This window comes from Vicugna pacos, chromosome 7 (assembly GCF_048564905.1).
Source record: "Vicugna pacos chromosome 7, VicPac4, whole genome shotgun sequence".
Lineage (NCBI taxonomy): Eukaryota > Metazoa > Chordata > Mammalia > Artiodactyla > Camelidae > Vicugna > Vicugna pacos.
The window spans coordinates 85,336,467-85,357,552 of NC_132993.1; the positions used below are offsets into that span (position 1 = coordinate 85,336,467).

The 21,086-nt window shown below is 41.9% G+C and overlaps 1 protein-coding gene across 8 annotated transcripts in view; it reads right to left on the minus strand.

Annotated features, from left to right (window-relative positions):
* Window positions 1-366: 366 nt before the first annotated feature.
* Window positions 367-21,086, minus strand: part of LOC140697480 (uncharacterized) — a 59,595-nt gene continuing 38,875 nt past the window's right edge. For 3 of the 8 annotated variants that reach the window (XM_072965315.1, XM_072965314.1, XM_072965321.1), the window contains 14 exons: window positions 20,531-20,584; window positions 20,378-20,413; window positions 16,682-16,745; window positions 14,851-14,913; window positions 14,258-14,349; window positions 13,811-13,873; window positions 13,214-13,276; window positions 11,045-11,095; window positions 9,139-9,201; window positions 7,768-7,830; window positions 4,404-4,440; window positions 2,004-2,015; window positions 1,425-1,915; window positions 367-1,329 (listed from right to left, as the gene is read on the minus strand). In XM_072965315.1, the coding sequence (XP_072821416.1) occupies window positions 1,279-1,329; window positions 1,425-1,915; window positions 2,004-2,015; window positions 4,404-4,440; window positions 7,768-7,830; window positions 9,139-9,201; window positions 11,045-11,095; window positions 13,214-13,276; window positions 13,811-13,873; window positions 14,258-14,349; window positions 14,851-14,913; window positions 16,682-16,745; window positions 20,378-20,413; window positions 20,531-20,584 (1,203 nt within the window). In that variant the 3' untranslated portion in view covers window positions 367-1,278. The remainder of the gene's footprint in view (window positions 1,330-1,424; window positions 1,916-2,003; window positions 2,016-4,403; window positions 4,441-7,767; window positions 7,831-9,138; window positions 9,202-11,044; window positions 11,096-13,213; window positions 13,277-13,810; window positions 13,874-14,257; window positions 14,350-14,850; window positions 14,914-16,681; window positions 16,746-20,377; window positions 20,414-20,530; window positions 20,585-21,086) is intronic. The other 5 variants (XM_072965316.1, XM_072965318.1, XM_072965319.1 and 2 more) reach the window with 5 other exon arrangements.

Below are 21,086 nucleotides of genomic sequence, written 5' to 3' on the forward strand. Positions count from 1 at the left end.
CTACCACTGCCATTTTTATTTCCTGAAAACTTGATTCCTCTTTATTGTAAAGAATAAAATTTAAACTTCCTGTCTTTCTAACTTGAAAAACCAAGGAATGAAAACTCTGTTCTGGGACAGCTAGAAGATGTCAATTAATTCATTTAAACTACAACAGGAAATAACAGAGTAACAGACATCAGATTCCTTTGGATGGATGGCAGATAATTAACCAAATGATTTCAAAATGGGGGGTGAGGGTATAGCTCAGTTGGTAGAGAGCATGCTGAGCATGCATGAGGTACTTGGTTTAATTCACAGTACCTCCATTTGAAAAAGAAAAAAAAAAGAGAAACGAAATGATTTCAAAACGTTCAAATATAGATAAATAATTCAAAGTCAATTTTATTTTTACTAGATATTAAAGGATGCATGATGCAATACAAGCCATATTAATATGCCACAGAGATTTCCATACCTATGCTATTTCTCTCTGACTCCCAAGGATGTGCCTTCTTATAAGACCATGATGATATATAAATGATTTTTAAGCTAATATATATATTTCTTTTGATATTTTTCAAGAGTGAAAGTTACAATAGCTAACATTTATTTTTATAAGATAAGAAAGACATCTTTCTCATTGCAGAGTCGCAAAATACTTTTCAAGGAAAGTATTTAGGGGTATAGAGGGTATAGAAATTAAAAACTTATCTATAAATAAATTTTCTTACAAAATATTGCTTCCAGTTTCTAGATATGGAATCATAATTTTCTCAAGTTAAAATATTTGCTACATCCAAATACCAAGTGCATGCTTTTCAAAGATTTATTAGCTCATTAATGATTGAAATAGTTAAAGGGTAAAGCTGTTCCAAAGAGCATTTTGAGGAACCAGGCAAGCATAGGCATTTAAAATTCAGGACTCAGTGTGCATGAAGACCCCGAACAGGTGAAACTATCTGACTGTGACAGAAGCCCGGAGCATCTTATGGTTCAGAGAGAGACAAGAGAAAACTTATGAAATGCTGAAGGTGCTCAATGTCTTGAACCATGTCTTGGTTGCAGGGGTTTAACCCTATGTCAACATCCACCCAGCCGTAGACGGGATTGGTGTGCCATCTCTACACGTTACCTGGGTATGGATTTTATAGCCTGAGTGAAAAAAAAGAAAGAAAAGTCCATTCTACTGACCTCGTGATACTGGTTAGCACAGTGCTTCAGCACAGGCTCTGAAGGCAGGTCAAATCAGTCCACCCCTAATAAGATATCTGACCTTTGATGATAGACTTAACCTCTCTAAGCCTTGGATTTCTTCTCTCTGGAAGGGAGATGCATGGTAACACCGACCTTGTAGAGTCCAGGGAAGAATTCAGTAAAACGGTGTTCACGAGGCACATGGCACTCACCCTGGGCCCCCCCACCTGGCCGCGGCCCCCACGTACCAGCAGAGCCTCTGGGAGGTTGTGCCCCTCCGTGAAGGTGATGATGGCAGAGGTGATGCCCAGGACGCTGAGCTCCAGAGTGGCGGTGCTGATGGTGTCGGCATCCTGGGCCCAGCCCGCCTGGAAGAACACGGCCACCTTCCTGAGCAGAAGGCCCGAGCGCACGCGCTTGAACAGGTGTCTTGCCACAAACCTCGTGGCGCCCCCGAGGCTCCTGCTGCCGGAGGGCACTGCCAGGGCTGCCTCCCCGAGCGCCCGCAGGAGCGCGGGCCTGCCCCGGTAGTCGGAGAAGCGAACCAGGTGGTCTGTTCTGCTGTCGTCTGAGACCGCGGCCACCCGGGCCCCCGTGGGGCAGGTACCCCCACTTATGTCCATCTTCATCAACAGAGAGACAATGTCTATCCTCCTCTCAAACTCCAGCTGGGAGACGTCATTTGATGTGTCCAAGGTGAAGACCAGGTCAGTTGGGAACACTGGGCATCTGGAGACACCTAGACACACGGACACGCAGATTTGGGATTGTCTGCAAGGCCTCTCAACAGGGGAAGGCGGGTGTGAATAAGAAGAAATGCTATTTACCTATTGAACAAGCTGGAAGGGGGACGATTTGGGAGAGAAGAGAAGACACCGTTAGTTACCACAGGCAACAGCGTGTTTGACACGCGAGGTCTTCGGCTGAGAACCATCTCCTCTGAGACACTCGAGCCTCCCTGCCTCCTGCCTGAGTGTGGCAGAGACCTTGACTTGCTCCCCAATGCCCACTCTCCCTTTTTTCCAGAACAGAACCCCAGTCTCTGGCCAGGGGTCTGGCTGCCTGGAACAAAGACGATATTTCCCGGGGTGGGTAGCCAACTTACTTAGTTCTGGATAATAGAATCAGAAACCTGGCGGGCACAATGTTCTTCTCCTTTTCTTTCCTTTCCCTGCTGGCTGAAGCTTGATAGACATCTTGGACCACGAGGTGACTGGGAAATAGCATCCTCGCCCCAATGGCAGAGCAAGAGAATACAAAGAGCCTGCCTCTCTGAGCACCGTGGAGTTCCAGTAGCACTGACTGGCCCCGTCCAGGCTCCAACTTGGGAACTACATTTGTGTCTGTGCTTCTGGGCACTGAGCTCACACTGTGCTCACCTTCAACCTGATACCCTGAGCTACTCTGCAACTGTATCCACACATACCCACGCACATACACACACACACCTTAAAGTACATACATATAATACAAAATACATTAATTAAATTATGTGAGTGTGTGTACACAAGTTATTTTCATGGTAAATAGCAGAAAGCAAAAAAATTAAAATCACCCTTAATTTATCATATGTATGTGTACATATGCACAGATATACTTTGTTGTTTTATTTTATAAAACTTGGAGCTCAGGGTATGTTCTATTCTGAATCTTTTTTTTCCCCCTTATTGTGTGATAAACATCTATTCTTTCCAACAATAAATTGAGAGCAAAGTCATCTGGCGTAACATGGACATCTCATAACTTCTTCCGCCAGCATCCCTTACTGGAACGTGCATCTGTGCATATCTGTCCAATTACAGCCCCATATTCTGATAATGTTGATGTGCATTGCCCAATGGCTCTTCAGAAAATGTGTGCCAATGGACGTTTTGGATTTCTCAGCTTTGGATAGGGATTTTTTTCCCCTCATTTTAAAAATCTTTCCAATTTGAGCCACAAAAGAGTATCTCATTTTAATTTGTATTTTTTGACTTCTCGTGAGGTCAAACAATGGCAGGTTTATTGTATTTTTTCTTTTCTGAATCCTCATTTATGTCTTTGGCCTGTTTTCAGTCTAAAAGACCTTTTTGCATTTAGGTTTAGCAAATATGAAATCTCCATGTTTGTAGATGAAAATGGTTGAGTAGCAGCAAGTTTACATATTTCAACATGATAGGGTAAAGAAGTTAGGACCTTTGCCTAGGTTCATGGCTTGTAGTGCATATTTTTTCCCCCTTTTTCTGTTTGGTTTTGACTACACAGTGCTCTTGAATGCAAAAGGGGTTTAACTTTTTATACAGCCAACTCTGAGACTCTTTCCCTTGGTGGTCAAGATGATGGTATTATTCTTTATGATTTCAAGGAAAAAAGATTCCAGATATCCTTGAACTGCAACTGGATGGGAATGGACAGAACGTGGAAGAGTTAGCATCTTACAGGGCAGGATGATAGTGGAGAAAATCCAGCTAAGCAATTTGCCAGATCAGCATTCTCTTCCTGTTGCCAGTGAGCAGAGAAATGTGCATATTATAGGATGCAAATATCCCAGAGAACATTAAGGACAGTAAAGGAATTCCAATCTGGGAACGTGACAAGGCATTACTTAGAATTCAATGATTCATCTTTCCATTTTTAAAACAAATGTTAACTCAAAAGGTCACATTCTGCAGAATAGATAAACAAGATTATACTGTGTAGCACAGGGAAAAATATATAAGATCTTGTGGTAGCTCATAGTGAAAAAATGTGACAATGAATATATAAATGTTCATGTATGACTGAAAAATTGTGCTCTACACTAGAATTTGACACAACATTGTAAAATAAGTATTACTCAATAAAAAATGTAAAAAAAAAGATATGCAAAAGGTCACGTTCATTACTAAAGGCTCTCCATTAATCCCTCTTCTTTAAATGGAGGAAATAAAAGAACAGAGCTCCTCTCTCCCTGTCTTGTGATAAAGAAGTGCCAAGCTTCAGACACGCAGGTGCGTAATTGTCAGTGTGTTGCATGAGGCGCCATATCGTGGTGGAATTTTTCTTCCTGCCTTTCACCCACTTCATTTCTGAGACCACACTTGGGATGATGACTTACCCAAGGTGGGGACTGAGCTGAATGTTAATTTATAATAGCCTTTTATGATGGACCACCTCAGTCAAATCCCCAGATGACTTCTGTCCCCAGCCCACGATCCATCCCCACTTCACACCACTGGCTCCTTTGGAGCCTTTCCCACACAACTTACGGCAGTTTTCTTGAGCAAGATGGATGATTTCGCAAGGCTGTGAGAAAGATGGAGAAAGAGAGGAAACGGTATTTAATTTGAAGCATATCTCTCCTCACCCTCATGACTTAGAAATGCCATATGGATGTTATCAGTGCCTATCTTAAGCTTCTGAATCCACAAAAGGAAACCCAAAAGTTCTTGCAGCAGATGGAACTCCCCAGAAGACATCATTCTAGATCCAGTGGATATTTTAAAATATTTGTAGCATTTTATATACAATAGAGTGCCCATATGATTAGAGACAGGCAGATGAGGGGACCTCTTTTTTTTTCCCCTGAAGGAATCAAATCTGCTTTTGAAGAAGCTGAGTTCCACGAATCTCAGCCCAGAAGGCAGAGGAATGCCTTCAAGTCTTGGAGCTTGTGTATTAGTGATTTCTGTGACACTTCTTTAGAATGGCGGCCAATATCCTCCAACCCCAACACCTCCCCTAGAATTCTGTTTCATCCTCTCAATCCTGTTCTTCCCTCGACCTCACCACTTCTGGCTTCTCAAGTGCCCCGAGATCTGCCTCCACCTCTCCCATAGGTACCTTGCTCCTGGGAGATGAAAAATCATCGTAACTTTTGAGAGTGGTTCCAGGTGGACCATAAGACAGAGTGGTCTGTACTACACTACATGTTGACTTATAAATACTTTATAAGCAATTTTTGAACTTACAAAAAGGCTTTCTTTTTTTTTTTTTTTTGCACAGGGCTAGTAGCCTCAAAGTCTTTCATTTTACGTCAACTAGTGTTACTTTAAAATATCGAGATTTAGACTCTTATTCTACACTTTAAATTATTTAAGATATTATTTAAGCATTTAAAATATTATTCTGCTCCTTTGATTTGGTCATAACCTACCAGAGCAAAGTCTATAAACTAAGAACTTGTGAAAGAAGAAACTAAGGAACCTTTACAGAGTTCCATTTTGTGAAAGTGGAAAACTCTGTGTTCTGAAAATAATCAAGTCTAGAATTAAAATCTTCACATACCGTCATATCTGCCAAACCTTGGGGGCCCTTGATGCCGTGGAAGGAACAGAAATGGGTTCAAAATGCAAGATTCTGGCATTCCAATACATTATGGTGAAGATGGGATCCAATTAAATTTAAAAGCTTTTGCACAGCTAAGGAGCCCATCAACAAAACTAAATGACAACCTACAGAATGGGAGAGAATATTTGCAAATGATGTGACCGACAAGGGACTAATTTCCAAAATACACAAACAGCTCATACACCTTAATATCAAAGAAACAAGCAACCCAATCCAAAAATGGGCAGAAGACCTAAATAGACATCTCTCCAAAGAAAACATCCAGATGGTCAACAAGCACATGAAAAGATGCTCAACATCACTAATTGTTAGAGAAACGTAAATCAAAACTACAATGAGGTGTCACCTCACACCTGTCAGAATGGCCATCATTAAGAAGTCTACAAATGATAAATACTGGAGAGGCTGTGGAGAAAAAGGAACCCTCCTACACTGTTGGTGGGAATGTAAACTATTGCAGCCACTATGGAAAACAGTATGGAGATTTCTTAAAAAACTAAAAATAGACCTACCATATGATCCAGCAGTCCCACTCCTGGGTACATATCTGGAGAAAAATATAACTCTCAAAAAGACACCTGCACCCCAATGTTCATAGCAGCACTATTTACAATACCCAAGACATGGAAACAACCCAAATGTCCATCGACAGATGACTGGATAAAGAAGCTGTGGTATGTGGTATACAATGAAATACTACTCAGCCATAAAAAAGAATAAAATAATGCCATTTGTAGCAACATGGATGGACCTGGAGATCATCATACCAAGTAAAGTAAGCCAGAAAGAAAAAGAAAAATGCCATGTCATAAAGCTAGTATGTGGAATCTAAAAGACACAAATGAACTTATCTACAAAACAAGAACAGATTTATGGACATAGAAAACAAACTTATGGTTACCAGCAGGTAAAGAGGGTGGGAAGAGACAAATTGGGAATTCAAAAATTGCACCTCTTGGAAAGTGATGGAAATGTTAGCTACCTTGATTGTGGTTGTGTTTTCTTGGGTGTATACATCTACCAAAATTCATCAAACTGTACATCTGAAATGTGTGCAGTTTGCTGTACAGGAACCATACCACAATAAAGGTGTTAAAAAAAAAAGTTGGCAAGAGAGTTTGAGAAGGTTCACCGTGTTACACAGAACACCTTCTGCATCACTTGTGGGCCTGGAGTTCTGTCTGACTCCTGAAGGAAGGAGTCAGAGTGTGTAGGGGATGAGTCCCAAACCCTGGAGTGCAGGATGCCCAGGGAGATGGTACATAAAGACTCCTAGAAGATCATTCATTTAGAGACCAAGTCACAGTCTGGGACAAATTCAGGAAGGGACCATTCAAGACCCCAGGACCATTTATAGGCAGCTCTCAGGTAGACCCTATTCCTCCCATCCTTTCTCCTCCGGCCACCCCCCACCACTCTATCTACTCCCTAGTGTCGCACGAGCCTTCAGAACAGAGCCGCCTGACCCCAGCCACTCTGGGAGTCTTAAGATCTTTGTTCTTATTTGGACTCTGCAAGGTAGTCATCTGTGACTTCCAGCCACTCATTAAAATCTTCTCAGCTTTTGTTTCCTCATCTGTGAAATGGGTATGAGTGGTCCTTCTGCTTTTAAGATGTTTTTATTCTACTTTTGATTTCAGCTGCACCCCTCCGGTAAACCCCAAACTGCAGTGAAATCACCTGGTCCAGCCCCCGGCTGCCTCACCATCCCATCCTCCACGAACGATGGCCTAGCCTCTTAGGACGAGATATGGGGTGAAACAACAACAGCCTTGAGACTTTCCTTTCAGACCAAGTACCTTCCAGGGAATTTTAGAAAGCTCTGTGGGCTTGCAACATCATCTGTTCAGGTAAGATTATATAAATGTCAGATTTTGTTAGGAGTTCTTTCTGGTTTTTGCATAATTATTCTTATGCATCTGGATTACATGGATAAACTCACTCTCCGGTGAGTTTTACAAATTGTTTTTTGTGTATTTAGACAGATTCATAAATCTCCACCCAACAGTGTAAATCAACTGTAATTCAATAAATTTAAAAATAAATAAATCTCCAGCCACTCTAAAATCTTCCCCACATTAAGTCAAAATATCTATACTTAATAAGTACCATACTGTGTAAGGACTTGAGGCTAATGTCCTCTAAAGCAAATCTGACCCACCCCCTATGTTGCTCCAACTGTGCATTTGAAATGTTCATTTCTTCTTAGAGATGCCTCTTGTCAAATCCTTATTTGTTTTTACAGAAAGGTTGAAAATAAATGAAAGGAGAAGTCCACGTTACCACTGGTCCTGGAGGGCCTGGGTCTCCTGGAGGTCCAACAAACCCAGGAAGTCCAGCATTCCCCTAAAAAGGAGCAAAACCAGAGGAATAAGCCGCTGCCCCCACCGTGAACACAACGTGATTAAAACCAACAGACCCGCTCTGGGATTCCAAGGTGTCATATATCTAAGGTCCAGCGAGGCTGCTATGGACCAGCCAATTTATGAACCATGATCAGTAGAGTGAGACTCAGAGGCTAGAAAGAGAAGGGGGTCTCTTTGAGGGAACCTTCTCAATCCCCCTACATACCTGAACCCTGGCAACAGGTGTACACACACGCACGCACGCACACACATCCGAACAGTTTAAATCACTTCTCAATCCTCCGCTGAGGCTCCAGGTCATGTAATTAAAAGAATGCAGGAAATGTGTATTGAGGGCCAGGCATCAGGAGAAAAGAAACTCCCCAATTGCCTTCAGGTCTTCAGTGTCTAAGAAAAAGTATATGCTAACCACCGACTCACTGCCCGTCTTACAGGTATTTGAATGGATACAGTGTGATCTGCATGTAATTGGTGCTTTATCTTTTTTTTAATTTTAAACAAGAGAGAGAAGTCCTTCTGAGCAGGGAGCAGGCTAATCCTAGCCAGCAGCAAGCCAAGTTAGGCATAGATCAGATTTTTCTTTATGTCCTTGCCAGGGTATAAAAACATCAATTACTGAGTGCCCAGAGGGTACACATCCTCTTTCCATTCCCCTTTTCTGCCCTGAACACTAGTCCATGGCCTTTTCCCAGAAGGCCTTCCTCTCTAATGTTTATCAGCTAAACAACCAAAGTTCTAGATATCCACAGGGTTACCCTTCCCAAAAAGGGCTGCTAATGATTGCGGCTCTTTAAGACTGACTCTTCTGAACCTAACAGAATGGGCTTTTCCTGGTAGATTCTCTAAAAAGCACAGTGAAAACATGACTCAGAGTCCACCAAGATGGCAGCCACATTCTTGACAGTCTAACCTGGAAGAGTCTAATCCTTGGACGAATCTTACAGAAATGGTAATGCTTGCCTTGCTGTTAAAGCAATACCCTTCCAAATGATGTTCAGATTTACCAAAGACAACGGTGCCCCCAACTTTGGTTTTTTAAGGTTGATATTGCATAACTGAACCTCCAACTTCAATTTCCTGTCGTTATGGTTTGGTGAGCTGCATTTGCATTCAGAAGATGAAGGACAGCAGGACTAAGTAGGGAGTGACCAAGGAAGGTGCAGGATATCCTGAGGAGGACACAGGCTTCCTGCTAAGAAGTCCATTAACCCAGTGGAAGTACATTCCTGTGAGGAAAGTGTCATGATGTGACCTTCTGTGGATTTGGGGACATTCCCTTGGTTCTTACCTTCTTCCCTCTGATTCCTTTTGCCCCCTTTTCTCCTTGGGGGCCTGGATCACCATCTTCTCCCTTAAAAGAATCAAAAGTAGGACCTTGAGTGTAAAGAAAAATAACAAGTGCAAACAAATGACACATTCTGCATACTGGAGTGCCAGGTACTTAAAGATATCTTCTTACTTGTGCACCAGGGTAGCCAGGAAACCCAGGTTCACCCTAGTATCAGAAATGAGATAAGGTCTTATTTAGTGTCATGTGATTAAGATCTTTCTTTGACATTCCTTGGTGGGGGGGAGGGAGAAGAAGCTATCATTGGAAATAGACTCAAAATAGGCACCAGAAAAAAAAAAATTATCACGCAAATGTTTTCTTGAGTTACTCCCAAATGGACATATTGTATTTCAATTATCCAATGTAATTGAGTTTTACAAATTCTTCCTCCCTCCTTGATAATGAAACTTTCCTCTTAAGCATTTTTTAATCTACAGGTTTAAATAACCAGATGGATGATCCAATGGAAACCAAAGGGAAGGGAAGGGCCACCACACCGATTGCTGGGAGGCAGGTGCTCACTGTCAGACCAAAGACGGACTACAAAGCAAGTATTCACTCAACAAATATTCACTTAGCACCTACTCTGTGCCAGACACTCCTCTCGGCACTAGGAAGTCAGTGGTGAACAGACCAAAGACCCTGCTATCAGGGAACCGACCTGCTAGTGAGGAAGAAATGCACAGTCTGTCAGGGGGAACTCAATGCTATTCAAGAAAAAGGACTAAGGAATAAAGAATGACACGGGTAGGGGCAAGGGGGGTAACTATTTTATATAAGGAGGTCAGGTAAAAGCTTTTTGTAAAGGTGGCATTTGGGTAAAGACCAGCATGAACTGAAGAAGCAAGCCAAGCAGATATCTGGGAAGAAGAGCATCCCGGGGGAGGAGAGAGGATGTGAAGACTGTGAACAAGGGTGTGAGCGTGTGCTGTGCTGGAGGAGCAGTGAAGCAGAATGAGGGGCAGGGGAGGGGCAGGAGGCAACGAAGTCAGAGAGCTCACGGAGGGGCCAGCTGACGTGGAGTCTTGTAGGCCATCTAACAGTGGGGCAACTCTGAGTGACATCAGAAGCCACAGCCAGGCTTCGAGTAAAAGAGAGACAGGATCTGACATGTTTAAAGGATGGCTCTGGTTCCTGCAAGGAGAGCTCACCATAGGAGGTGGGGGCAGAAGCAGGGGGAAAAGGTCGGTGGCTGTTGCCTTAATCCAGGTGGAAAATCACATTGGCTTGACTCAGAGGGTGGCAATGGCGGTGGTGAGATGTGGTGCAATGGTGGACAGACTGTGAAGACAGACTCACCATTTGTTGATGGATTAAGTGCAGCGGGTAAGAGAAAGAGACTTATTTAAGACGACAGAAGCATCTGTCTTGAGTAACTGGCAGGATGGAGTCTCCACTCCCTGAGATGAAGGAGCGAGGTGCTTTATTTAGGAACACTGCATTGTGCATTTAGGAGCACCATGCATTCTGTCTGGGGAAACTCAGTGGGGCATCCACATGGAGAAGACGGTGGTCTCAGAAAAGGAGTCCAAATTGTCCAGAAGAGGGAAATGGGGAGGGACATCTCAAAGAGAAGCAAGAGTATTTGCAAAGGTAAGACACGGACAAAAGGTCTGGCACACCCGGAGCTGGGGTGGGACCATCCGGCACAGATGGAAGATGAGGTAAGGAGTTTGGCTTTTAAATAAGGGAGAAATAAAATCAGCTTTTATTTTTTAAGGAGGGAACTATGGCAGCTATGAAATGTCATAAACAACCTATAGAAATGATTTCCGGCATATGCTTGGGTAATAACCCTTATTCTAGTAAAATAAAATAAAAACTCTGGTCCTTGGTTGAGAATTCTCTGAAAGGTAACCCTCACCTTTGTTCCTTTTCTTCCTGGACGTCCATATCCATCTGGGCCAGAAAGACCCTAAGAAAATAATACACAATGAATCGTAGAGTCATCCAGATCAATAATTGGTCAATAAAATCATCTGAACACAGATAAATCAGCAGCACAAAGAGGCAGGGGAGGCAGAATGGGCTTGGCGGAGGTTTATCCCACCTTTGTAGGATAAACTTTAGACTGCCTTCCTAGGGTTAGGAGGTGATAAGGGTTTAAAACTTTGAAAGACCATGAGATAAGTAAGCTTGTGTGGGTGTGTGCTTTAATTTTTAACCCCATCTTCAGCAAGATTCTGACCTCAGCAAGAGGCTACCTTGGTTGCAGGAAGCCAAATCATTGCACAAAAGTTCCCCTCGAGCTAAACCTGCTTTCTTTGTAGGATAAAGTAACAAAGGAAGAAGCTCGCAAGCTGATAGATCTCTAGGTATGAAGACAAATTTGGAGGGGAAAGGATAGAGGTAATGTCATTTAGTGAATAAGTGCTTATGATATAAACCCAGACAGACCTGAATTTTTATTCCACTTCCAACACTGATTACAGAAGTGACCTTGGGCAAGTTACTCAACCACTGTAAGTTTCAGTGTCCTCATCTGTTAATTGGGGATAATAATATCATCTAAGTATCAGGGTTTGGGGAAAGATTAAGTGAGATTGTGCATGGAAAGCATGATGCCAGGCACACAGACAGTACTTGTTAAGTGGCCCTGATTCTGCTGCTCACAGTGGCCGTAGTAACAGTGATGCTGGTGGGGGGTTAATGGTGGTGGTGATGGTGGTGGTGGAGGTGCAGATGGTTCACGGTGGTAGTGGTGATGGTGATGATGGTGTTGTTGACAGTGGAGGCAGTGGGGAGGGAAGTCAATGTGGTGATGTTCATAATTATGAAAACGTTGATCATACTGCTGGGATCCTTAGCATCCGAACATACAGACAGTGAGCATTTCATAATAAAGGGTGAATTCAGAAATCTTTGAGATATTTTTTGCCAAATGGACAAAGATGGCACCTACATCAAGTAGGTCAACTGAGAAGAAAGATTTTAAAATTTTAAGCCATAAAAATCAGTGCTATAACTAAAGGAGGAAAATGTGAACTATTAGAAAAGAAAGAAAACAAGATAAAGAAAATGGCCCAAAATAAATTATTTGCAGGGGGGAAAGGATGCAAATGAGATTCAGTTGCTGTTATTCCAGCTTCTCTCTCACATGCCGTGTCCCCAGCACTGGCAGCCCCAGGTGCCCAAACCGAGCATTTTGGAGATGTCCCCTCTGATGTGACACCTTCAAGAAAGGCATTGCTGCTCAGTTTGTCTGGCCCAGGGAGAGGTCAGGACACAGAAGTTTGCATTGTTTTAAATCAGGATTCTTTATAAAGTTTAACAGTATTAAGGTCATCATCTGAGTTGAGTATAGATGCTAAACGTTATTTGCCACACTTGATAGTAATCCCATTCTTTCATTCTTTTCTTTCCCTTTCTGCATTAAAGTTTAAGTTTCTTAGGCCTGTTTTTTGTTTCCTCTCGTTGCTAACAACAGATGCAATTTCAGTGCTGAGTGCAGAACAACAGCAGGTCCTCCCTAATGAAAGAAATCTCAGAAATGTGAGCTGCAGGAAAGACAACATTATGCCCTATCATAAAGCTAATTCCCGTGAGGCAGCAAATTGGAAAGAGTCATGAAATAACTAACTTACTCTCGTGTTTGGAGAGATGACTGAGGTAAAAATGCATAGCCTGCAGACCATCCTTGGTCTCCAAAGACTCTTAAAATTTAAGTCTGCAACTCTGATTGGCTGTCTTATTTATTTCTCTGGGGGAAAAATATTGTTTCCTTGAACATTTCCGTATTCCTAAAGGCTCAAATGCTCCTAAGACATCTTGGTCTTCCAAAGAGAAGAGGGTCCTTGGAACTTCCCTCTTCGACAACATGCGAGAAGGCAGGATAAATTCCAAAGCATCTTTGGATTCTTTATTAATCTGAGGAGTTTGGGAGTCTCTGGACTGAGTGGATTCACAACAGCTCTAGTGATGGTCACATATTTGTAACCCCAAATATTCATCAAGAATATTAGAATTTTGTGTGAAGCAAGAACAAACAACAAAAAATTCGATCAGGAATCCAAAACAAAGACTGAAGGCTTACAGGTTGCCCTCTTGGTCCTTGTTGACCCAGTGGTCCTCTTTCTCCTGGAATACCACGTTCTTCCTTGTATGATGAAAAGTAAACACAAAATTAATTTTCTGCTGTGAGTTCATGCAATGATATGTCATTTTCCTCAGATATGTTGCAGTCACTCTTTTGAAGTCCTATTGGCATCATCCTACAGTCTAAGGTCAGTATCTTCCTCTAGACTTTGTTAAATACAGGTTAACTAGCAAATCTAGGAAAGATTTTGGTGCTGAAAATTAGCAAGCCCAGGTACGCAGTGCCAGTTACAAAATTTCACATTACCCTGGCTTTCTCTAGGGGTGCGTGTATGACTCTATATTTGAGTCCTTATGTTTATCTATCTATTGATGTGTCCTTGTCTACTAATCTATGTAACCCTCTATCTGTCCATCTTTCTGTATGTCTTGTCTATACATCTTCCCTTGTCTATATCCACCTATCCAGCTGTGAGGTAATGGACAGTCAGTATCGTTACCAATGACATCAGACACTCAAGCCAGAAATGATCTCATAATTCATAGAAGAGACCCCAAGCTGCAGTCAAGGAAAGGTGTGTTTTGTGACACTTACCTTCATTCCTCTTGGTCCGTCTTTTCCTTTGGAACCATTTGGCCCTGGAAGCCCAGCATTCCCCTGTAATGACACCACAACCCAAATTATCCGTAATGTTTTAGACAATTAATTTCATCTTCCAAAGTGCAACATATACACATGTAGCCTCTGAGCTGGGGGCTTGGGGCGGAGGAGCAGAGTGTTCTGAGCAAGAAGTCACCTCCCCCACATATCAAGAATGGGAGGGAGGATCTGGCTACCAGAGGGGAAGAACACCATCTGGCTAAGAGATTAGGAAGACAAATGCCTGGACTTTTAGTCACTCTGAATTAAAAATACGATCAAATGAGAATGAAAACAATACCATCGGTTATGAGGCTAGACATTTCCCGAACAAGAGAGAGGTGGCTCAGGCCTTCTTGGAGCTGCTGTTTGAGTCTCCAGGTACTCTAACCCCTGACTTACATCATGCTGCTCAGGTGTTTCAAGCTCTCTCAAATACTCCTTTGCCGCGCCTGATTGCCTGCCTCCATCTGATCTGACCCTTCCACGAGCCCCTGGAAACAGAGTGGGCGAGGCTCTCATCAGGCTCCAGAAAGAAAGACCCGAATTGGAGGCCAAGTTCAGCCACTTAAACGATCCAGATGAAGAGTCATTTCATCTCTTTGAGCCTCAGTTTCCTCATCTCTATAAAAGTAGGGTGATTTTAAGTAATGCTTCCTTATATGATTTTGAGGAAGACGTTAGTCATTTACACCCCTTTACACTACTGTTTTTCTCTTGAACTCTACATAAGGATAAGCCTGTGTCACACACCTTTGAGCCTCAAGCCCAATCTCATTAGTCAGTATATCCCCCAAACACCTAGAGTGGAAGGGGGACGGAGCTGGTGATCAAGGGCTACTTCCTTGAAACAGCTCTTTTTAGAAATTCCTGATGCCCACAGATCCCAGAACAAATGGGGTAGCCTTATGTTGTTTGCCCAGGAACATGCAGGTGCATGAACCGGCCCTTGGTAATGAGCAGCTATGTTGTAGCTGTCAGTGTCTCAAACCTACCTGAGCACCCAGTGAGCCTTTTTCTCCCAAAGTTCCTGGCGGTCCTTGCCTTCCTCTTGGTCCCTGGTCCACAGATGAAATTTAAATTCAACCAATTTTTATTGAGCTATTTCTTTTCCATGTACCACAAGACCATCTTGGATGCTGATGGAGGCACAAATGAAGGTGCTCTGACCCACCATGATCTCATTCATCACACTTGAATCAAGCAGCCTCATCACCCTGAAGCACCCACTCCCTCCAAACTCCCTCCATCAGGACACGAGTCCTCAGTATCTATATTTTTAACCTCCTCTCCAGCTGAATCTGACAAACACTAACAATTGCTTCCGTGTTTTAATTCACCCAACTAATTTTAAATCCTAAAAGGGGAATGAGAAAAGCTGTCAGGAAATTGATCTCCTTTGAGAAATCAACCTTTTCTTTCTCCACATAAAGGCTAAGGACAAGCGTTCACATTCTGATGTTATCAAGAGCCCAAACACATGGAAAAGTGGGCTAATCTCACTGTGCACCTTGCTAGGGGGTGTTCATTTTCTCCCCGATCTATTTTACTTTACTTACTTTACTGACTTTTTCTGCCACTTTAGATTTTCTCCCACTTTTCTGAGAGATGCTTTCCTCTGTGAAGGACTGACCGGGCTTCTCCATCCCTGGGTGAGGTTTTTTAATCACCATCCCATACCATCCGTAGTGGGAAGGTGAGAATCCAGGGGAGCTTTTACCGATTATCTCCCTCATGGTTCACGACATGACTTGCTCTCCTGTGTTCAGCCATACAATAAAGTGAACCCAAAGGAGAAACCCAGGACACAACAGTGGTGGGGGGGTCCACAGTTGAATTTGAATTGAGCCAGTGTTCAAGAGGAAAGCCGTAAGTATCTCTCAGCTCTTTCCCCCTAGGTTGTGGACACTATTTTCTACCATAAAATAAATACAATCGCATCTCTAATTACACTCTGATTTGATCCAGCTCTTTCTTCAGTACCTTTGTCAAGTGCCAAAACAGCAGAAACTTTCTTAAATGACCATCTGACACTCATAGGATTTTTAACGTTACGGAGAACGATTCAATGCATTAGTAAAATTTGTTGTTACAAAGTTTTTCCTTTTAAGGGTACTTGGAAATAATGTGGTTTAAAAAAAATGTAGAAAGTGTCCCAGAATGGTTTACAGAATGACAGATTTGGGTTATGCTTAGGAGATTTCAAAGGAACTGGTTATCACTCCATAGTTTACAAGGCCCCACCGGACTGAATCCTTCAGGGTGAGACCCTGGCCTTCATGGTCTAAACGACCCAGCCTGTTTGCAAAGTGCCCTGTGTATACTGGCTACTCAGTAAACACTCTGCTGATTTTTCCTGCCAAATTGATCCCAATTTTAAAGAATTAAATCCTATTTGAGTAATTTGCACTCACAGCTTCAGAGGCAGTAATTCAGAGCACAGGCTTCATAACTAGACTGCCTGCGCCTGAACCTGGCCTCCATCACTTCCTAGCTGTGCGAGCTTGGCCAGTTTACCTCACTTTTCCAGCCCACCCCCCTCCCCCGCCATTTCTCCCCTCTAAAACGAGGAAGATAAAACCTCCCCACTGAAGGCTTAAATGAGTTAAGATAAGTGTCTAGGGCCGTATCTAGGACACAACAAAAGCTCAATAAATACTAGCCATCGGCATTTAACCTCCCCAGAAAAGACGCTACATATTTTGCTTAGGGAGGCCCTGGCAGGGAGCATCGTAGAACATTCCAATACATGTTAAATTCCTATCAGAGAAGGTAAAATTTCAAACGAATATTGCTGAGCACTAAAAGCAAGTTCACTGATACAACCTGTGAGCCTGGATGGCCAAGCTCTCCTGGGTAACCTTGTTCGCTGGATTCTCCACCCCATACCCTGTCGAAAGGAAGAAAACTCAGTGAGTTCTCCAGGCATCTTCAGTGTTCCTGTTGAAGGCAGCCTTCCCTGCAAGAGGTCACTTGAAAGCCACAAGAGAAAGGCAAAATAATCTGAAGGTCTGCGTTCAGTCCTCTTAGGACACAGAATCAGGGAGGAGGTGTGTGAGGGGGGTCCCACTTATTTGCTTAGGACATTCTTATTGTCTTTTCCAGTCTCCTTCCAAACAGCTAGTTGTTTAAATATAAAAGCACTTTGTTTAAATAACCCAAACCCCCAATTTACACAATAACAGTTCCTAAAAGCCCATCCATCCCTTTTAAGGGCTAGATGGTCCCTGGTGTTAAGGACCTTTATCCCCTGTGAGGAAACTCAGAATGTCAAGCACAGCAGCAAGTGTGGCATTTGGGGACAAAGGCACACACAGCACACAAAGAAATAGCAGAAAACTGGCTTTAAAATCCTACAGATCCCTACAGCACTGAGCTAGCTCTCTAGGCACAGGGTGAGCTATTAAAATAATTCATCTGGTAACTGATTTAATTCCTCCCTCAAATTAATATTTCCATTTCTACAGAGAAGATACATATTCCAAGATTGAGGACAATACCTGTTTTGTGACCAGTGCTGCCTTCTTTTTCACACTGCTCACTGTTGACCAGGCTACTGATTAGTTGTAGATTTGCAAAGACAAGAAACCCTAAGCTCAGAACAAAGCAATACGTGGATCAAAGACTTGTGCTTCTTAAGTTTTTTAAACCATTCAGATAAATGGGAAGCTCTCCTACTAATCATTCCTGTTAAATTGTTCTATTCTTCAAGAGTTGATTTCTAGATTCGTAAGTGTGAGTCACATTTTAAAAGGCATGTAGCTAGACATTTTGAAATCGTTTGGAAGATGTGGGCCAATTTGCTCATCACATTAGTGACATTTGTAGTACAACAGATTGGAAAATGATGCGGCTCTGTACAGCAAAGTTCAGACTCTTTCACATTTATACTAGGGAAATCATTACAGCAAAGAAAAGCAAGAACAGAACAAAAGCCCTGTAATACAGCTTTTTCTTTTCATCACTGTCATATTTAAACAAATAGAAATTATCTAAATGTTCAACATTAGAATGGTTTAGTAAATCACTGTTCTTCAACAGAGTAGAATATAATGCATTAAAGTGATACTAGTAAGATTTGGAAACATAGAAAAGCAGAATATAAACTAGTATATACATTAAAAACAGCTCTTTATTATGTATGCAAATAAAGGAAACATACAAACAGGAAAATAATTGCAGGAGGGCGGTGGGTTTGTGCACATTTAAAAAATTAATGATATTCTTAATTTTATCTTAAGTAACAAAAAGTTTTCCCTTATTGCCAAATAATCTGTGCATTGATTTGTTTGCCATAGTACAATCTTTTCCATAAATAAGATCTTATTTAAAATTTCATTTTATTATGCACCTTGCAAAAACCAGCACATCTAATTTATACCCAATAACTTCCCAAGGTCAAGGGATACTGTAATCTGGAGTTCAGCACCTCTTTAAGCCACATTTTCCCAATAATACTGACTGATCTTTAGCAAGTTACAGCCTCAAAACTTAAATGAGTCCTATGACCACGGCTCCAACACTGGGTTAACTAGCAAACCACTGACTTGTTGGATAAACCTAGTTCACTCTAGAACCTGCAAGTAATTATAAATTTTCCTCTTATTAAAAACTCAAACTTGAATAGAAACAACAACAAACAACTACAGTGATTCTTGAAAAGAGCAAAAAGTACAGGGATTCATCAAGATTATGATGCATTAAAGGGAGAGGTTTTCTATTAAAGATGGCCATGGTCACACATTTTCCCCAGCTCCCAAAATGAAAGATTGTTGTTCAAAGTCTGTCCCCAGAAGACAACAGTGCAGAGGCCCAGAGAGCAATCAGCCCGGATTAGAGCAGGAGGACAGAGGGCTCAGGAAGGAGGAAACTAAGAAAAATAAACCTCACATGTTAGAATATATTGGGAGGTTAGCAGTTTTGTGGAAAAGCTTTATGATTAACTAGTAATAGGCACCTGGGGAGAGAGGGTGACTCAAGGAATACAAAAGTGACGGATAAATATCACTTACAGCCATTTGTGATGTTTATCAGTCATCATCTGAATGATGAATTGATTTGACCAAAAGTAGAGAAAATAAGTGTATTATAAGGATGAGTTGAGGGGAAGTGTATGGAAGAGATGGACAGGTTAAGAAAAATCTTTGTTCTCCATCAGAAGAATTCAATAGAAAAACATTCAAAATGGAAAACAAAGAAATAGCAAAGTAAGCAATCTGACTTTAAATTTATGCACAGGCTGAGCTCTGGTTCAAATTAAATAAAAAGGAAAGACATAGGAGACGGAGTTCAGTTTAACAAACCAAAAATAACCAAGACCCAACTGGGCAGAGGACCCACTGCCGATGGCTAGTTAGATAAACCACACACAGGATTGCAAAAATATTAAATAATTCAAGAGTAAGAAATTCTTTCCACTGAGCCATTTAATTTCTCCAGAACTTAGCCTAGTCAAGTTGTAGTCTATTTCTTTCTGCCTTTTGGGGGCTAAAAACAATAGGCTACAATGATAGTTCAAGACATTATTTCACAAATGTTCAAACTGAATTAAAAGCATAAGAATCTATTTCAAGCCTCAACATTTTATGAGAAGTCATATTTTACTTAGTGTCAACAAAGATTGTTTGCATTTTTGAGACTTGAAATTTCTCAGTAGCCATGCTTTTCCAACATGTTTAGTTTGAAGACACAGGAGTCTCACCTTCTTTTGTTCTGAGGAGGTCACTGCCCACCCATCACACACACACACACACATACACTCAGCCATTCCCAGGCTCAGAAATGACATAAGTCAGTCTCTGACCTCTCCTCCACCCCTAAATCCTGAGAATGCTAGGGGGAAAAAAATACCAGCAGAGCAGGACCAAACCACATTAGAGAGGAGTCCACGTAACTCTCGTTTTGAACAAAAATTTCCAAGAGCATCTTGATCTTTGGATTTGAATCCTGTCTCCACCACTTACTTATTAGCTATGTGGTCTCTGACAACTAACTTCACTTTGCTAAACCTTTATTTCCTCTCTTATCCATAAAAAGTAACCAATGATGCTCATAACTCCTGGGGTTGTAGAAAGGTTACATGAGGTCATATAAATAAAGTGCTAGACAAATGCTTTGTAAAATATGATTCCCCTACAGAGATGCCCCACCCCACCCTCAGATAACACCCACCAACCCTTCTTCGGAAATTGTAACCGCTTGGTCTTTTCTCTTTATTTAGTGACTATGAGACCCCCTTATGCACCTGTAGTAAGTCCCACTTCTTTAAATGAAAAAGTCACTATTTCAGAGGTAAAAGCAATTCTTTAAGATGTTAGCTTATTTTCAATCTAGGTGAACTGTTACAGCAGGTTGGGGAGGGAGCAGAGAGGAACCATATAAACTTTCCCTTCTCCATGGAAACCTCTCAGGGATCACGCAGCCTCCATCAGCCCAACCAACACCTGCCTTGACCCCAGACAGAACTATTTACAGAAGCCATATGTGTGGAATAAGAAGTAACTCTTTCCAGAAAACACTGACCTTCAATCCTGGCAGACCTTGTCTTCCTCTTGGACCCTAAGGATAGAAGGAAAGTGGAGACCTTAGAGAAGGAAACAAGCCAGTTTTCACCCCAGCCTCTCTCTCTCTCCCACAAAAGCAGATAAAATACATCCAACAAGTGGCTATACCTACCTGAGGGCCAACACTTCCTGTTCCCCCGTGAGGTCCATCAATATTAGAACTTCCCTGACAAGAAAGAGGTAAAGTGATTGGTTTAGATAGCCACACATTTCCGAGTTTACCCTCTAGATATGGGCTGTCCCACACAGAAACCACTAACTAGCCTGTGGCTCTTAAATTTAAATTAACCTAAAGTAAGTTAAATATAAAATTTAGTTCCTTAGTTATAGTAGGTACATTTCAAGTGTTCAATAACCACAGGTGGCTGGTGGCTACCATATTGGACAGTACAGATACAGAACAGTTCTGTGATCTAGAAAATTTTGTTGGTCAGCATTCCTCTAGAAGCAAGTGGATTTAATTTGGTGTTCTGAAATATCCACATTGTGGGCATTTTCTCCCCAGATTGTTTGTTTGCTGAACAATATCCAGCAAGGGTTCACCATGCTGGGACAGTAGTCATATGTACTTGCCAAGAAGCCAGGTTTAATACTTGAAAAATGTGCAAAAGGAAACAGAAGACTGGTCTCTGCACATGTGGAGTGATGGGTAGACCAGACGGTGCAAG